Source organism: Suricata suricatta, chromosome 14 (assembly GCF_006229205.1).
Source record: "Suricata suricatta isolate VVHF042 chromosome 14, meerkat_22Aug2017_6uvM2_HiC, whole genome shotgun sequence".
Lineage (NCBI taxonomy): Eukaryota > Metazoa > Chordata > Mammalia > Carnivora > Herpestidae > Suricata > Suricata suricatta.
In genome coordinates, this window is record NC_043713.1 from 70,585,207 (window position 1) to 70,601,533 (window position 16,327).

The 16,327-nt window shown below is 49.3% G+C and overlaps 3 gene segments (V, D, J or C); all 3 read left to right on the forward strand.

The window, feature by feature from the left end:
- The window catches only part of LOC115277666, an 869,742-nt gene that overhangs the window by 849,035 nt on the left and 4,380 nt on the right, over nt 1-16,327 (forward strand).
- LOC115278305 lies at nt 278-4,624 on the forward strand. The segment is given in 3 exon segments: nt 278-436; nt 2,812-2,851; nt 4,193-4,624. Coding segments are annotated over 3 exon segments (518 nt in total).
- Nucleotides 4,828-12,013, forward strand: LOC115278306. The segment is given in 4 exon segments: nt 4,828-4,837; nt 7,067-7,329; nt 9,616-9,655; nt 11,608-12,013. Coding segments are annotated over 4 exon segments (630 nt in total).

Genomic DNA, 16,327 nt, shown 5'->3' on the forward strand with positions numbered 1-16,327 from the left:
GTCCATTGAAAAGGACTGGGGTCCCAGAGGGAATCACACAGAAACAAGGAGGCTCCCAGGAACAATGGGACTGTATTCAGATTTGCAGGTGGTCAGTGAGGCTCAGGGTGACCCTGGAAGTGGCTGGAACTTCAGTCATGAAATTATGGACACCGGACACCTTAGTGTATGGTTGGATAATAGATGGAGCTGTTAATGTCAGACTGCATAAAGTGGAGGCACAGGAGAACAGGATCATTTAGAGAGGGCACCAACCAAAGCACAGAAAAGGCCACCAATGGTTGTTCCGAAGACAATATCAATTCAAATTTCGAAGGAAAGTTACAGCAAGCTGGTCCAGCTGGAGGCCTGTGGCAAGGCCAAGCTTCCCCAGGGACTCAGCAACCCCAGATGCCAGGCTCCCCAGGACTCCTCCAGCTTCCATCACTATGGTCATGTACAGAGTGCAGCAGCTTTATGTCATGGGCATACTCACTGCAGGGCCTGAGGCATTCATGTCAGCCTCTCAGAGGTGCAGGTCATGCTCACTCTGCCAGTCCTCCAGACCTAGGTTTGGCAAATACCCTGTGAAAGTCTCCAACTTATAGGAGACAGGGAGCTGTCTTCACCGGATATGCTGGAGGTGGGGGGCAGGACTGTCCAGGACCATAGCTTCCAAGGGCAGTGTGTTCTGGGGCAAAAGTAGGTCAGAGAATATGGGACCCCAAGGAACTTCTTCCCAACCAATGTTCTCCAAATCTACCTAGGAGATGATAGAAACATAGGGATCAACATCTGCTTGAACCCATTTCACAGATAAGAAAACTAAAACCCTACAGAAAATGTGGACCCCTCAGGCCTCCCTCATCTCAATGGTCCTGCTGAGTAGAATGACACCATCCATCCTACCTCAAGCTGTTGCCACACTTAGAGAAACTCTTCTATTCATTATTTTAAGTGTTTATTACAAAGATTGGAGTACATAAACCGAAGACAGAAAAGACAAGGGAAAACCCTTGTGTTCTTATCAACCAGGTAGTCTCAAGTGACCCAATCAGAGCAGAATAACTCCTCTCTTATGTCAAATTTTGAAGCAAGTTCAAGATCATATTGTTTATTTTGTATATAATTCACTTGTGAACAGGATATACAGGACCTGAGAAGTAACTACACCATCAATATCAAATCTAAGTAGAAGTCATCAGTAACTTGTTAATGTCAAAATAATAGTCTGTGTCTCATCAAAACTTCATAGGTGTCATAAATGAGCTTTTGGAATAATATTTTTGATGCTATTGTTATTTGGTGATATTTCCTTTTCTCTTTCTGAGTATTGAATAACATTTGACACTGGGATTGATGGATGTGTCTTTAGGTCAGTTGGGTCTGGAAGAATCTCCCAAATCGTTCTACTCTTCCTTGCAAGGAAGGGCCTTAGGGGCTGAGTGGTTGGTTCTGGGACTCTCCTATGGTGGGGATGCAGCCATGGCCTCCCAGAATTGTATCTGAGCCATGTTTTCTGCTTCCTCTTCCTGAAAAGGGCTTCTGGCTTCAGATCCTTCAGGAGGTCCAGTTTACACATCGTCAGAATCACCTCCCAGGATAGTTGGCTACTTTGCATCAAGAGACTCACATCAAGTGGACCTTTTTAGGTAGCATTAGCTGCTTTAATGTTCAATGACTCCATCTATCAGATGGGAAGGATGCATCTTGGCAATATTTCATTTCTGTCTTCCTTCCCCTGTGAGGGCTACAACATACCCATGTGGGGAGTGCCTTTCATGTCTAGGGAAAAGAAGAAATGTTCATTGTTCCCTGTTCTTCCCCACTTTTCAGGATGATGACCTTCTCCCTACACCCTCCCCTGCTGACTCATTCCTATTTGGTGACCTGCTACACGCTGGGATTGAACCAATCAGCTTTGGGGAACACATCGGTTTTGTCCACTCTTCATGTCCATGGCTGCATGTCTGCCCATATGGACATTAGTCCACTGGGAGTCTATTCAGGTGTTTCCTGGGTACACTTGTGTGACCCCAGGAGATTTCAACACCTCAAGTTTTCTGAGGGAAAACATATTCTATTTCATCTTGTGCACACCTGCCCCAGGCTTGAAATTGGTCACTGATGCCAGTTTCATTTCATTGGAGATGGCATTTAAGACTCTTTAAGAAAAGCAGAGCAGCAGTCACACACCAGACCCTCTCCAACATAATTCCAGAATGGGATTTGGCTGGGGCTTCTCCCAAAGTGACCTGGACTCAGACTGGTATGTCTCACGGGACCAGGCCACACATCATTTACAACAGTCCCAAACTAGCTAATCTAGGGGATAAGGCAGAGCCCTCTGAAGTTATGTCTTGAGACACACAAAGTTGTCAATGGTCCATATACAGTCCAACTGTTTCCTCCTGTAAAGGATTCTTTGGGAGGGAGTTCACACCCTCTACCCTCACCTCTAAATCTCACCAAGGAATTACAATGTTTGAACATACAGAGAAGAGATGTCCTGTTCATTTCCATGGAAACTAACTCACAATGACACAAAGGTCCTCCAAAAACTCACTCCAATTCCCCAGGAGATAGCAGTAGAAACAACAGATCAGATGCCAGCTTCCTTTGGAAGAATTGATTTCAAGGATCCTATTGCTGTCCACATGTGGACATTGGTCCTGTTATCTCATGTGGGTGTGGGACATGTTGCCCTTTTTGTTGAGCAGGCACCAGCCTGAAGCAGTGCCCTCACTTCCTCCCTCACAGCTGCAGGTGAGGGGCTAAGGGGTGGGGCAGGGCCTCTCATGGACAGAGTTTTTGTATAAGCCTGTACCACAGTGTTGGGTATTCAGTACAGGCACCCAGCTGACCATCTTAGGTGAGTTTCATCTTCTCCCTGATCCTCTGCTATCCCAGATATCTGGGCATTTTTTTACTGTTTTTTTTTCCCTCTCTGCGTCTTATATCAGTCTTTGTTACTCTTTCACCTGGCACCTCAGCCCCTAGGACCTTGCTCTCCTCCCCTCCCTGAACAGACTTTTCTCCTTGCTTTTTTGGTCATTGCAATGCCGCACCTCCTTTCTGAGGCACAGGGAATGTTGGGAAGACCTAAAACCTTGTCTATCTGTCTGCCAGGGTCATCCTGGTTCCCACATGTGCTCTGTTCTGTCTTCTTCTGTCTGATCTTGTGTTGGACCTATTTTGTATCTGAGAGTCACTAAGAGTCTCCATAAAAAAGTGGAAGAAAGAACAGGGAGCATGGAGGGGGTGACCATCTGGAGAATTTGCAGGGACATGGCACCCTCAGGTCCAAGGCTGAGGACACAAAGGTCAGAGGTTCAGGACAGGGCCCTGCAACTGTGGGACTCAGAATCTGAGGCAGCTAATGGTGCACTGGTGGAGCAGCTTACCCCACCACTCCCCAGGGCCCATGGGGTTGCAAAGCAAAACCCCGAGCTGCCCTGGAAACTCAAGGAGACCAGCAAGGGGGAGGATGGTGGGAAGAGGAGAAGGTGCCAGGGAAAGGGTCATGAAATTAAAGGATGTGAGAACAAGGTGGACTCTAAGTCCTTGCCGGAAACACTTAGTATCCCAAAGAGAGGTGGAATCTATGGCATGAAGGGTCTAGTGATATGCCTGATTCTCAGGACATGGGGGGCAAGGCTACAGAAGACAATGGAATAAGAGAGACACAAGGCCAGGCAGATACTCTATTATCAGCAAGGATCCTACCCCATCAGGGACAGCCCAGAAGAGATACTTCTAGGTAAAAACAGTCTCCTTAGGCAAAGACCTCAAATTCCTAACACAGAAGTATCAGATGAGGATGGTACAGAGGATGATTCTACAGGAGTCCAGAGAGCTCACATCATAACCCTGACCACAGATAGATAAACATAGAGCTCAGATAGACACTGTCAGCATGTCACAGGAGGCAGGAGCAAAACAGTGAGAGTCCAATGCCTCTGTGGTAATAAAGGTACCAAGAGAGTCTCAAGATAGGTGGTGACAAGAATTCACCTCAAAGATTCCCAGGACAGGAGGGGAGATTTTTGAGGAACACCTTAACCAAACCCCACCAACATGGACCTGTAGACACAGGGGGGGCACTAGGGGTCTGATGGGATATTTAAGAACCTCTTCTCACAAGAAGACTAAGGTCAAGTGACCCATGATGGATACTGAGCCTCTGACCTATTTTCCCTCTCCAAATGCACAGATCAGCCAAAGTCTGCTCCTTTGGTCACCCTCTTCCCTCCCTCTTCCGAGGAGCTCAGTGGCAACAAGGCCACCTTGGTGTGCCTCATCAGTGACTTCTACCCCAGTGGCTTGACAGTGGCTTGGAAGCAGATGGTACCACTGTCACCCAGGTTGTGGAGACCACCAAGCCCTCCAAACAGAGCAACAACAAGTACGCAGCCAGCAGCTACCTGAGCCTGTCGCCTGACCAGTGGAAATCTCGCAGGAGTTTCACCTGCCAGGTCACACATGAGGGGAGCACCGTGGAGAAGAATGTGGTCCCCGCAGAGTGCTCTTAGGTGCCTGAGACACCTTGCCTCCCACGTGGATGTGCAGCCATTGAACCTCCAAGAAGGACTCCCCACACACCCAGGTCAAGTGGATCTTTTTAGGTAGCATTAGCTGCCTTGATGTCCAGGACACCGTCCATCAAATGGGCATCTAATCTTTATTCTCCCCATAGTGGCCTTCATATATAATGACAGAGAAATATAAACTTTTCCCTCCTCTTCCCTACTTTACAGAATGATGATCTGCTCCCTCCATTCTCCACTGCTCAGTCAGTATTGTTTGCTGATCTAGTGCACTCTGGGCTTGACCTGATCAGCTTAGGGGATGGCACCAGGTTAGCCCACTAGGCATGTTGGGAATGTGCCTTCACATATGGACATTTGTCCAGTGGGACCTCTTCAGGTAGCTTCTGAGTACACTCACATGACCCCAGGTGAACTCTACAGCTCCTGCTTTCTGATATACCACATACCATAATTAATCCTTATGTGCCTACCTGCCCCGAGCCTGAAATTAGTCATTGATGTATTTCCATTTAGTGACAGGTGGCATTTAAGACCTTTTGAAAGGAGTGCAGCAGTCACAGACCAAAACCTCCCAACATTGTACCAGATTGAGGTGTTGCTGGGGCTGCTCCCAAGGTCACATTGACATAGGGTGGAATGTCCTACAGGATCAGGACAGACACTTGGTACAGTCCCAAAATAGGACATTCCTGGAAAAATAAGCCTGAACCCCCAGATGCCATGGTAGGGGAGACAGGAAGTTTCCAATGGCTGATACCACAGGCCAACCTGCTTCTCCCTGGAAAAGGAAGTTTGGGACTGATGGGACTTCACTGCCTCCAACTCATCTCACCAAGTAATCAGAATTGTTTGAACTTGCAGAAAATGGATATCCTGTTTATTTCCATGGAACCTGACTCACAATGATACAAAGGCCCTCCACACATTCACCCAAATCTGCAGGAGATGGTGGTAGAAACAGAAGATCAGTAACCAACTTCCTTTGGTAGAATTGCTTTCAAGGATCCTGTTGCCTTTCATGTTGGAACACTGGTCCTGTTTTCTGCTAGGGATGGGGGAGTTGTGGGTCCCTCTGCTGAGCAGACATGAGCCTGAAACAGTGCCCTCACTTCCTCCATCACTGCTGCAGGAGAGTGCTAGGGGAGGGGGCAAGGGCGACCTGAGACAGGGATTTTGTAGAAGCCTATATCACAGTGTTGAGTATTTGGCCATAGGACCCAGGTGACCGTCCTAGGTGAGTTTCATCTTCTCCCTCCTTCCTTGCTCTCCCAGAGGTTTGGACAAATTTATCCTTTTTCTGTTCATTTATGTGTCTTCCCTAAACCTATTGTCATGCTTTCACCCAGGACTCCAGAACCTGGGGGCTACCCCTTCCTCCCATGTATCTCACCCTCACACCATCAGAAACTTCACCTCTATCCCCAGAGGCAGAAGTCTAAGTGGGATGACTTGCAGACTCCACTCTCTGCCTGCCGGGGTAATATTGGGTCCTAAATATGTTCTGTTCCTTCCTCTCCTATCTGGCCTCCTGTCAGTCCACCTTTGTCTCTGAGAGTCACTAAGGTCTCCATCTAAAAGGGAAGAGGGAACAGGGAACATTGTGTAGGTAACCATGTAGAGTATCTACAAGGACAAAGCACCCTCAGGGCCATGTCTAAGCACACAGGTCAGAGGTTCAGGGCAGTGTCCAGAGCTCTAGCAATCAGGATCCAGGTAGCAATCGTGCAGTCATGGAGCTGTTCCTGCAGGCCTTTGGGGGCAACTCAGAGCCCTGATCTGGCTTAGGGACTCAGGGAAACATGAGCAAAGAGGACAAAGAAGGAAAGAGAAGGTGCCAGAGAGAGGGTCATAGAATGACAGGATGTGAGAACAAGGTGGACACTAAAGTGTCTGCAGGACATACTTCCTGCCACAAAGAGAGGCAGAATCTTTGGCATAAAGGCTCTAATTATAAACAAATTTGCAGGACATGAGGGATGAGGCTGCAGAAAGACAATGGAATGAGAGAGACAAAAGGCCAAGCAGAAGACTCTAAGATCACCAAGGACCCTACCCCATCAAGGACAGCCCAGAAGAGACACATCTGGGTAAAAACAGACTCCATAGGGCAAAGGCCTCAAAGAAGTGTCGATATAGAATGGTCCACAGTTTTAGTCAACAAGAGGTCACAGAGCTCACATCATAACCCTGGCCACAGATGGACAAACGTAGAACTGAGACAGACACTGTCAAAATGTCAGAGGATGCAGTTGCAGGGCAGTGAGAGTTTGATGTCTGTGTGGAAGGAAAGGTTCCAGAAGTGTCTCAGAATGGGTGGTGACAGGAACACCCCTCAAAAATTCCCAGCACAAATGGGGAGGTGATTGAGAAACACCTAAACCTAGCTCCCTCGCCCTCCACAATATGGATGTGTGGACGCACAGTGGGAACTGGAGACCTGACTGGCTGCTCATAAACTTGGACCCTGAAGAAGACTGAGTGCAAGAGTCCCCACAGGGGATGCTAAACCTCTGAACTCCTGCCCCTCCCCGCCACAGGTCAGTCAAAGTCCTCACCATCAATAACCCTCTTCCTACTCTCCCCTGACAAACTCAGCGCCAACAAGGCCACCCTGGGGTGCCTCATCAATGACTTCTACCTCAGCGGCTTGATGGTGGCCTGGAAAACAGACAATACCACTGTCACCCAGGGTGTGGAGACCACCAAGCCCTCCAAACAGAGCAACAAAAAGTATGCAGCCAGCAGCTACTTGAGCCTGTCGCCTGACCAGTGGAAATCCCACAGCAAATTCACCTGCCAGGTCACACATGACAGGAGAAATGTGAAGAAAAGAGTGGTCCCTGCAGAGTATTCTTAGGTGAAGATGTCCCCTACCCACTCAAAGGGCTTAGAGCCACAGGACCTCCAGGAAGGATTCCCCTCACACCAAGATCATCCTGGCCCTTCTCCCAGCATGCAATCAATGCTCAATAAAATGTCCATTGTTCAATCAGAATGCAGGATGTCTGGTAATTTGGGTTTAGCATTTTGGTCTGGACCTCAACCATCTTTAGAGGGGGTCATGATCCTTTTGGCCTTGGAAAAGGAGCCGGCAGAAGAAATCCTCATGTTTTGTGAGGTCTCAGATAGAATTGCCAGGGAATACTCCTGAACAGAAGATCAAAACAAAAAAAAAAATAAAAGAAACCATCCTCCACAATGTCTCTATTTTTTCCTTCTTATGCGAACCATGTCCAATGCTAGTCATAGATGTCCTCACTGATCTCAAGTCCCCATGATTTCTTAGATAATCCCTGAGTTTATCCCTGGAACTGGCACCTCATCATCTACAACAAGCCCTCCTCTGAACATACCTACTCCCTCTTCCAGTAGGTCTCCACTCAGTGCCAGGTTTTCCTTGGTTTCCTACCCCATGTGGACATTCCCCATAATCACAGCCTAGAGCCTACTTTCTCTCCCATGAGAACACATGCTCCCACCTTTCCAGGGAGACTGACTGGTTCCCCTCCCACATACTCCCTGTCACACTCACCACAGGAGCCCCTGCCTGGACACTAATCACTCACACCCACACTCCCACTGCTAGTACCACCCCCTAACTGTGTCTCTTGGTTCACACTTGCATCCAAGGTTTCTGGGAGACAGACTCCAGCTATGTTCTCTGGGACCCCTCCGAACCCAGGCCAATGCAAAAGCCCACCACTTGTGTTTCAATAACCTACCTGGGGCCTCTGTTATAAATCAAGGCTAAGATTCTGAGAGTGGGCTGCTGACAGATTTCTCAACTGACTAATCTTCTTAGGACCTAGGTGGGTTCTGATCATAACACACCCAGAGGTACCAATGAACAGAAACATACATGCACACACATGATAATCACAGACCCATTAGTCCATTTACAATATTGCCATGGTGGGAATCTCTATGAAAGCATCAGGAGGAGCTGGGGTAGAAGGTGTTGCACAGGAAGCCAGGATATAACATGAACAAAAACAACTCCAACTCTGTCATCCCTACCAGAACCAGTCAGTAGCAACATAAGATTTCAGGGATTCTGGTGGAGGCTGGAGCAAGATAAACAATCTCATGAGCTGCTGGGAGGGTGTTTACACACTAATTGAAAGCAGATCAAGGAAGACAGACAGAGTTCTGGCTCAGTAGGCCAGTTTGTAACAGAACTGTGTGGACCCTCTGTGAGCTCTGCAGGTGATGTCCACAGGCCAGTTTGCAGGCAAATGCCCTTGGTATCAGGGACTCTCCTCACAGTGTGAAGGTCCAGGTCAGAGGTACAGTATGTGACCTGCTTGGTGGTCGACGCTGTGCTAGTGAGGCTCGTGTATGTGGGACAGGTGTGATTCTCACTGAGTTCAAGGGTCAGACACAGATTGCCAAATTTCAGCTCAGGGCAAAATTGTACGACGTACTGAAAGCCTCTCAACCACCAGGGGCCCACCAGGTTTATCCACCTTAAATTTAGCCCACAAACTTCTACAGCTTGAAAACTGCCCTCAAGGGGCTCAGGACAGAGTCACCATTTACTCTACTTTCCAGATGAACCAGGAAAACGCAGGATTTCAGAAACTTGGGGCCAAAAGAGGGATCTAACTGTGAGGGGAAACATGGTTCTCCTCCCAACATTTCCCATTTCTGACCCCAAACCTGCACAGTTTCCTGTGCTGAGGATGTGGTGACATATCCAGGATCCTCCCCACAAGTCCCAAGTCTACAAAGGGCTCCCAGCCCCATCACCTCTGTGGTGAAACAGCCCTACTCATCCCTTCCCCAATGACACCCTGACACAGACTGAGGAGAGCACCCAGCCCCTGCCTAAGAATGACATTAGCTGTGAATTCCGAAGCCATAAATGGAGAAGGTCTGTCCAACCCCTCCCCATGCTGGAGGACAGGTGGAATCTGAACCCTCCATGGAACTGAAATTCAAGTTCCCCAGGGGTCACCGCCATCACCCACCCATCTGCATGACCAGCACCTGTGACAAGGAGGCTGGGTGTTTGGTCTTCCGTGCAGCTGCTAGTGGGCCTGGGTGGAGGGGGTGACAAAGAGTTTGTGTTCATGGCTTGTCACAGTGGCATTGCTTTGGCGGAGGGACCCGTGTGACCATCGTTGGTGAGTCTCCCCCTTTCGCTCCTCCTTCGGGTCCAGTGCACAATTTCTGGAGGTTTTCCTCTGCTTTCAATTATGACCTGGTCTCAGGATGAAGGTCAGTGGAGTCTGCAAGATTCCCCTTGTGTCTGCTACTCATCATGTCCCCAGTCCAATCTTGTCAGATGTGTGGCCAAGGCTACAGAGTATCATCCCCATGAAGGTTTCCTGATTTAGACCAGAACTCGAGATCCGCTGTGGCCAACGATCTCCCTAGAGGCCCAATATCTGGACTCAGGGATAGTCAGCTCCACAGTCAGGGTATTTGGGCTCCAAGACTCTGAGGATAATTGAGGGGTGAAGGGTATGTCTCTGGGGGATCTGGATGACAAAAAGGCCATGAGGTGTGGGAAGAATTCTGGGGCTGGTGCAGGCACTAGGTTATTTTCTCATGAGATCCAAGGCAGAGGACAACTTAAAACAAAGTGAGTAGAGCCTTAGTGTGGAACCATGGAGACATGGAGCAGAATGTAGGTCAAAGGGGTCAAGGATTAAGAGAGGATATCAGAAGAAAAGAGGCCCAAACCCAGGGCCCCTCCACCTCTACAGGGACAGTCAAGACAACAACAATAGGACAGGTCTCAGGGTCATGTCCTGAAGTCAAGACACTCAGGTTGCATGGGAACATCCATTCACAGCCCACTGCCACAGGAAAGCACCCTGAGCAGATACATGGGGACAGAATCCTGAGATATAGACAGGTGACAGGGAGAGTGACTGCAAAGTTTGCAGAAGTGCTATGTCAAACAGATGCCCCATAATTAATTCACAGAACAGGGAGATCCTTCAAAACAGACATAAACCATCCTGAAAATTTAGCTCCAGAAGTCCAAGGAGAATTGCAGGGTGAAGGCAAGGAAGTGGGGCACTCAGGCTGCATGCAGGGACATGGTGGGAGAAGAAAGAATCTGGGGATGGCTCAGGTGTAGCATTCTGTCTTTGGCTCATCCCAACTGGAGAGATGCCTGCAGCACAGTGAGCAAAGCACTGGCCTGGGGACTTGGAGACATGAAGGTGGAAGTGAGACAAGGGGGGTCAAGGAGGTCATCAGAAGAGAAAGGCCCCAGGGTGCTGGACCTTTCAACATCTAGAGAACAATAAGGACACTAAGATCAGGAGAGGTCTCAGGAGAGTGTTCTGTAGGGACATTCAGGCAGCAGGGGTACATCTCTTCATAACCCACTAAGAGAGGAGTGCTCCATGAGCAGATACATGTGGTCCAAGTGCACTGATAGGGACAGGTGACAGGGATGTTGACTGCCAGCCTTCAAGAAATACTAAATAGACAGACTCCGCCCCCCCCCCCCGTAAACTTCACAGAACAAGGAGGCCCTTCAGAGGAGACATGGCCCAACCTCTAAACTTAAGATTCACCTCACCTGCATGGTCTCCATCTACAGAACTCCCTGGAATCCAGCTCCAGGAACTCCGACTTCTTACCTAAACAGAATCCCCAGTGGGGAGGTATAGCTATTGGGAGGTGAACATGGCTTCAATGATGGTGTAAGGGGCTCTGGGAGCAAAAACCTACTTTTCAATTGGTAACACAGCCCTGCAACAAGACACACCAGCTTAAAGGTAACTGAGTAAGCAACCTGGGTGATATGACAGTGACACAAACATCTAGGACAGTCAGACTCACAAGGGAAGACAGGTCTCAAGGCTAGTTCCAGTCAGTCCCGGGGGAGGGCTGTGCGCACAAGGAGGACATGTGACCTGGACACATCTGGCAGTCAGATTCATTCCAACAGAAGGTGAGTGACCGTACCCATGCCTCGCCTGACCTCAGAAAGGTGGGACCACTTGAAGCCCAAGCCATGGACTTGATAGAGCTGTACGCCACATCAGGACTGAGGTAGGAGACTTCAGCCATGGAGATATGACCTCTGACTGAACACCTCTCCACCACCCCACAGGCCAGCCCAAGTCAGCACCATCCGTCATGCTGTTCCCACCCTCCCCTGAGGACCTCAGTGCCAACAAGGCCACCCTGGGGTGCCTCATCAGTGACTTCTACCCCAGCGGCTTCACGGTGGCCTGGAAGGCAGGCAGCACCACTGTCACCCAAGGCGTGGAGACCACCAAGCCCTCCAAACAGAGCAACAAGTACGCAGCCAGCAGCTACCTGAGCCTGTCGCCTGACCAGTGGAAATCTCGCAGGAGATTCACCTGCCAGGTCACACATGAGGGGAGCACCGTGGAGAAGAATGTGGTCCCCGCAGAGTGCTCTTAGGTGCCTGAGACACCTTGCCTCCCACGTGGATGTGCAGCCATTAAACCTCCAGGAAGGATTCCCCACACACCAAGATCGTCCTAGGCCTTCTTCCAGCACTCAATCATTGTTCAATAAATGTCTCTTATTCAATCAGAAATCATGCTGTCTAGTCTATTAGAGTTCACCTTTTCTGTTCTGAGCTCAACCGTCTTAGGGGGAAAATCACTTTTTGGCCTCTTGGGATGGGAGCCCACATGAAGATTGGCTTCCACATGTTTTCTGAATAGCTTAATTCTCACCTAAAATGGCCTGAGAATATTCCTTCACAGATGATACAATCAGTGGAAACAAGAAAAATCATCCACCACAATGTCTGCATACTTTCTTTTTTTTATTACCATGTCTTCTGCCAAAAATAGCTGCACTCACTAATCGTGGGTACCCTAGTGACTCCTAGTATAATCCTGAGTTTCTCTCTGTACCTAGCACCACATCATCTACAACTTGCGGCCTCCTATGATGTCTACACTTCTCTTTTTATAGACCCCCACACAATGCCATGTTTTCCCTGGCTTCCTACCCCATCTGAGCATTCCCCATCATACCACCTTAGAGCCTCCTCCCATCCTTATGAAAATCCCTTGACCTACCTCCCTAGGATCAATCACCTGTTCTCCGCCCCCCCCCCCGAACAACTCCTTGTCACGCTTCCTACAGGAACCTTTGCCTGGATGTTGGTCACTCACACCCACACTCCCACTGCTGGCACCTCTACGCAACACTGTCATTTCCTTTCCACTTGCATCCAAGGTCTCTGGGAGACAGACACTAGTTATGCTCTTTAGGACCCGCTGAGGCCAGGCCAACCAATGAACCCACCGCTTGTGCTTAGGTTATATCTGGGACCTCTATGTTACAAATCAAGGCTCACATTCTGGGAATGGCTGCTGGCAGGTTTCTCAACTGACTCATCTCCTTAGGATCTCAGTGTGGGTTCTGATCATAACACACACAAGCACACACACAAGTACCAATGAACAGAAACATACATGCACACACATGATGATCATAGAACCATTGGTTCATTTATAACACTGCCATGGTGAACAGCTCCATGGAAGCATCAAATTGAGTGCAGGTAGAAAATGTACTGTGGCCCAGGATGGGATATGAACAAAGAAAACTCAGTGCCTGCAGAAGTTACCAATGCCAGCCAGTGCCAGTGACAATAGAAGGCCCTGCAGATTGTGGTCTAGGCTGGAGTGAGACAAGCAACCTCATGAGCAGGTGGGAGGGAGTTGAGAAACATAGTGCTATCAGTAAAGAAAGTGAGGGTTCTGGCACAGTGTACGACTGTGTCACAGAAATAACAATTCCAGACCTCTGTGTTCCTTGTGTGAGCTCTGCAGATAACATCCCCAGGTCTGGATGCAGGCCAGGGATCTGGATGTAAGAGACCCTCACAAAGTGAAGATCTTATATATGGATACAGAATGTGTCCTGTGTGGCAGGGTCATAATGTGCTAGTGATGCTCCTGTATGGGAGGCATGTGTGATCTCATTCAGTGGAAAGGTCCAGCACAGATTCCCATACTTCATCTCAGGGCAAAATCGTTGGAACCTCCCCACTCATGAAGGATCTGCCAGATCTATCCAGCTTGTACTCATTCACATATCCCTAGAGCACAACAGCTGAGCTCACTGGTCTAGAGACGGATTAAATAGTGACCATGCTACCTTCCAAGAGAGACAGCCAAAGGCATGGACTCGGGAGCTCTAGGCCTAGAGAGGGATCTAAGTGCTGGGGGAAACATGACTCTCCTCCCAACACTTCCCATTCCTGACCCCAAACTTGCATGGTTTGATGTGCTGAAGATGTGGTGGCATATCCAGGATCCTCCCCATGAGTCCCAAGGCCCCCAGCTCCATCACCTCTGTGCTGAAACAGCCCTGCTCACCCCTTTCACAATGACATCCTGACACAGACTGAGGAGAGCACCCAGTGCCTTCATAAGAATGACACTATCTGGGAATTTTGATGCCATACTGGGAAAGGGTCTCCCCAACCCCTCCCCATGACAGAAGATGGATGGAATCTGGTCCCTCGATGGAAATGATATTCCAGGTCCCCAGGGGTCACCCCCATCACCCACCCATCTGCCTGACCAGCAACCGCGACAAGGAGGATGGGTGTTGACTCTCCCGTGCAGCTGCAGGTGGGCTTGGGTCATGGGTTGGGCTAACAGAGGGTTTGTGTTCATGCCTGTGTCACAGTGTGGTATCTTCGGTGGAGGGACCCATCTGACCGTCCTCGGTGAGTCTCCCACTTTCCCTCCTACTTCGGATGCAGTGTACAATTTCTGGAGATTTTTCTCGGCTTTCTATTATGACCTGGGCTCAGGATAAAGGGTGGTGGAGTCTGTAAGTTTTCCTCTTGTGTCTGCCACTCATCACCTCCTCCAGTCCCCCCTTGTCAGATGTGTGGTCAGGGCTATACTGTACCATCCCCATGAACCTTTCTTGACCTAGACCTGAACTCAGGAGTTGCTGAGGACCAGTTCTCCCCACAGACCTAATACTCTGGACTCAGGAATAGTTGGCTCCACAGTCAGGGTATCTGGACTCCAAGTCTCTGAGGATAATTCAGTGGTGAAGGGAATGTTTCTGGGTATTCGGATGACAAAAGGGACTTGAGATGTGGGAAGAACTCTGGGGACAGCTCAGTCACTGAGTTATATTCACGTGGGGTCCAAGGCAGATGACAACATAAAACAAAGTGAGTAGAGCCTTGGTGTGGAAACTTGGAGACATGGAGCAGAAAGTAGGTCAAGCGGGTTAAGGATAAAGAGAGGATGTCAGAAAAAAAGGGGCCCAACACCCCGGGCCCTTCCACCTCTACAGGGACAGTCAGGACAACAGCAATAGGACAGGTATCAGGACCATGTACTGAGATCAGGACAATCAGGCTGCATAAGAACATCCATTCAAGCCCACCACAACAGGGAAGCACCCTAAAAAGATACATGGGGACAGAATCACATGATACAGACAGGTGACCGGGAGAGTGGCTGCAATGCTTGCAGAAGTGCTAACACAGACAGATCCCCGAAAATCAATTCAAAGAACAGAGATTTCCTCAGAATAGATATAAACCATTCTGAAAATTTGGTTCCAGGAGTCCAAGGATAATTGCAGGGTGAAGGAAAGAAAGTGGGGCACTCGGGCTGCATGCAGTGTATGGGGTGAGGGGTAAAATGTGGGGACAGCCCACGTGTAGCATTCGGTCTTCAGCTCATCCCAGCTGGAAAGCTGCCTGCAGCACATTGGGCAAAGCACTGGCCTGGGGACTTGGAGGCATGAAGGTGGAAGTGAGACAAGGGGGCCAAGGAGGTCATCAGAAGAGAAAGGCCCCAGGGTGCTGGACCCTTCTACATCTTGAGAACAATAGGCATACCAAAATCAGGACAGTTCTCAGGAGAGTGTTCTGTCAGGACATTCAGGCAGCAGGGGTACATCTCTTCATAGCCCACTAAGAGAGGAGTGCTCCTTGAGCAGATACACGTGGTCCAAGTATCCTGATAGGGACAAGTGACAGGAATGTTGACTGCCACCCTTAAAGAAATACTAAACAGACAGACCCCCCCGTAAACTTCACAGAAAAAGGAGACCCTTCAGAGCAGACATGGTCCAACCTCTAAACTTAAGATTCACCTCATCTGCAAAGTCTCCATCTACAGGAATCCCTGGAATCCAGCTCCAGGACTCTGACTTCTTACCTACACAGAATCCCCAAAGGGGAGGTACAGCTATTGGGAGACTGCAAGGCTTCAATGATGGTGTGAAGGGATCTGGGGGCAAGAAACCTAGTTTTCAAATGGTAACACAGCCCTGTAACAGGACAGACTAGTTTTAAGGTAATTGAGTTAGCGACCAGGGGGATATGGCAGTGACACAAACATCTAGGAAAGACAGACTCAAGGGAAGGCTGTCTCAGGGCTACTTCCAGCCAGTGCTGGAGGAGAACTGTGTGGATTAGGAGGATATGTGACCTGGAGAGAATCTGAAGCCATGCAGTGAGTGACCCAACACTACAGAATCTGGCAGTCAGATTGATTCCAACAGAAGAAGGTGAGTGACTGTACTCATACCTCGCCGGACTTCAGGGAGCTGGGACCACTTGAGGCCCAGGCAATGGACAGGACAGAGCTGTTCCCCATATCAGGACTGAGGTAGGAGGCTTCAGCCATGGAGATATGACCTCTGACTGAATACCTCTCCACCACCCCACAGGCCAGCCCAAGTCAGCACCATCTGTCACGCTGTTCCCGCCCTCCCATGAGGAGCTCAGAGCCGACAAGGCCACCCTGGTGTGCCTCATCAGTGACTTCTACCCCAGCGGCTTCACGGTGGCCTGGAAGGCA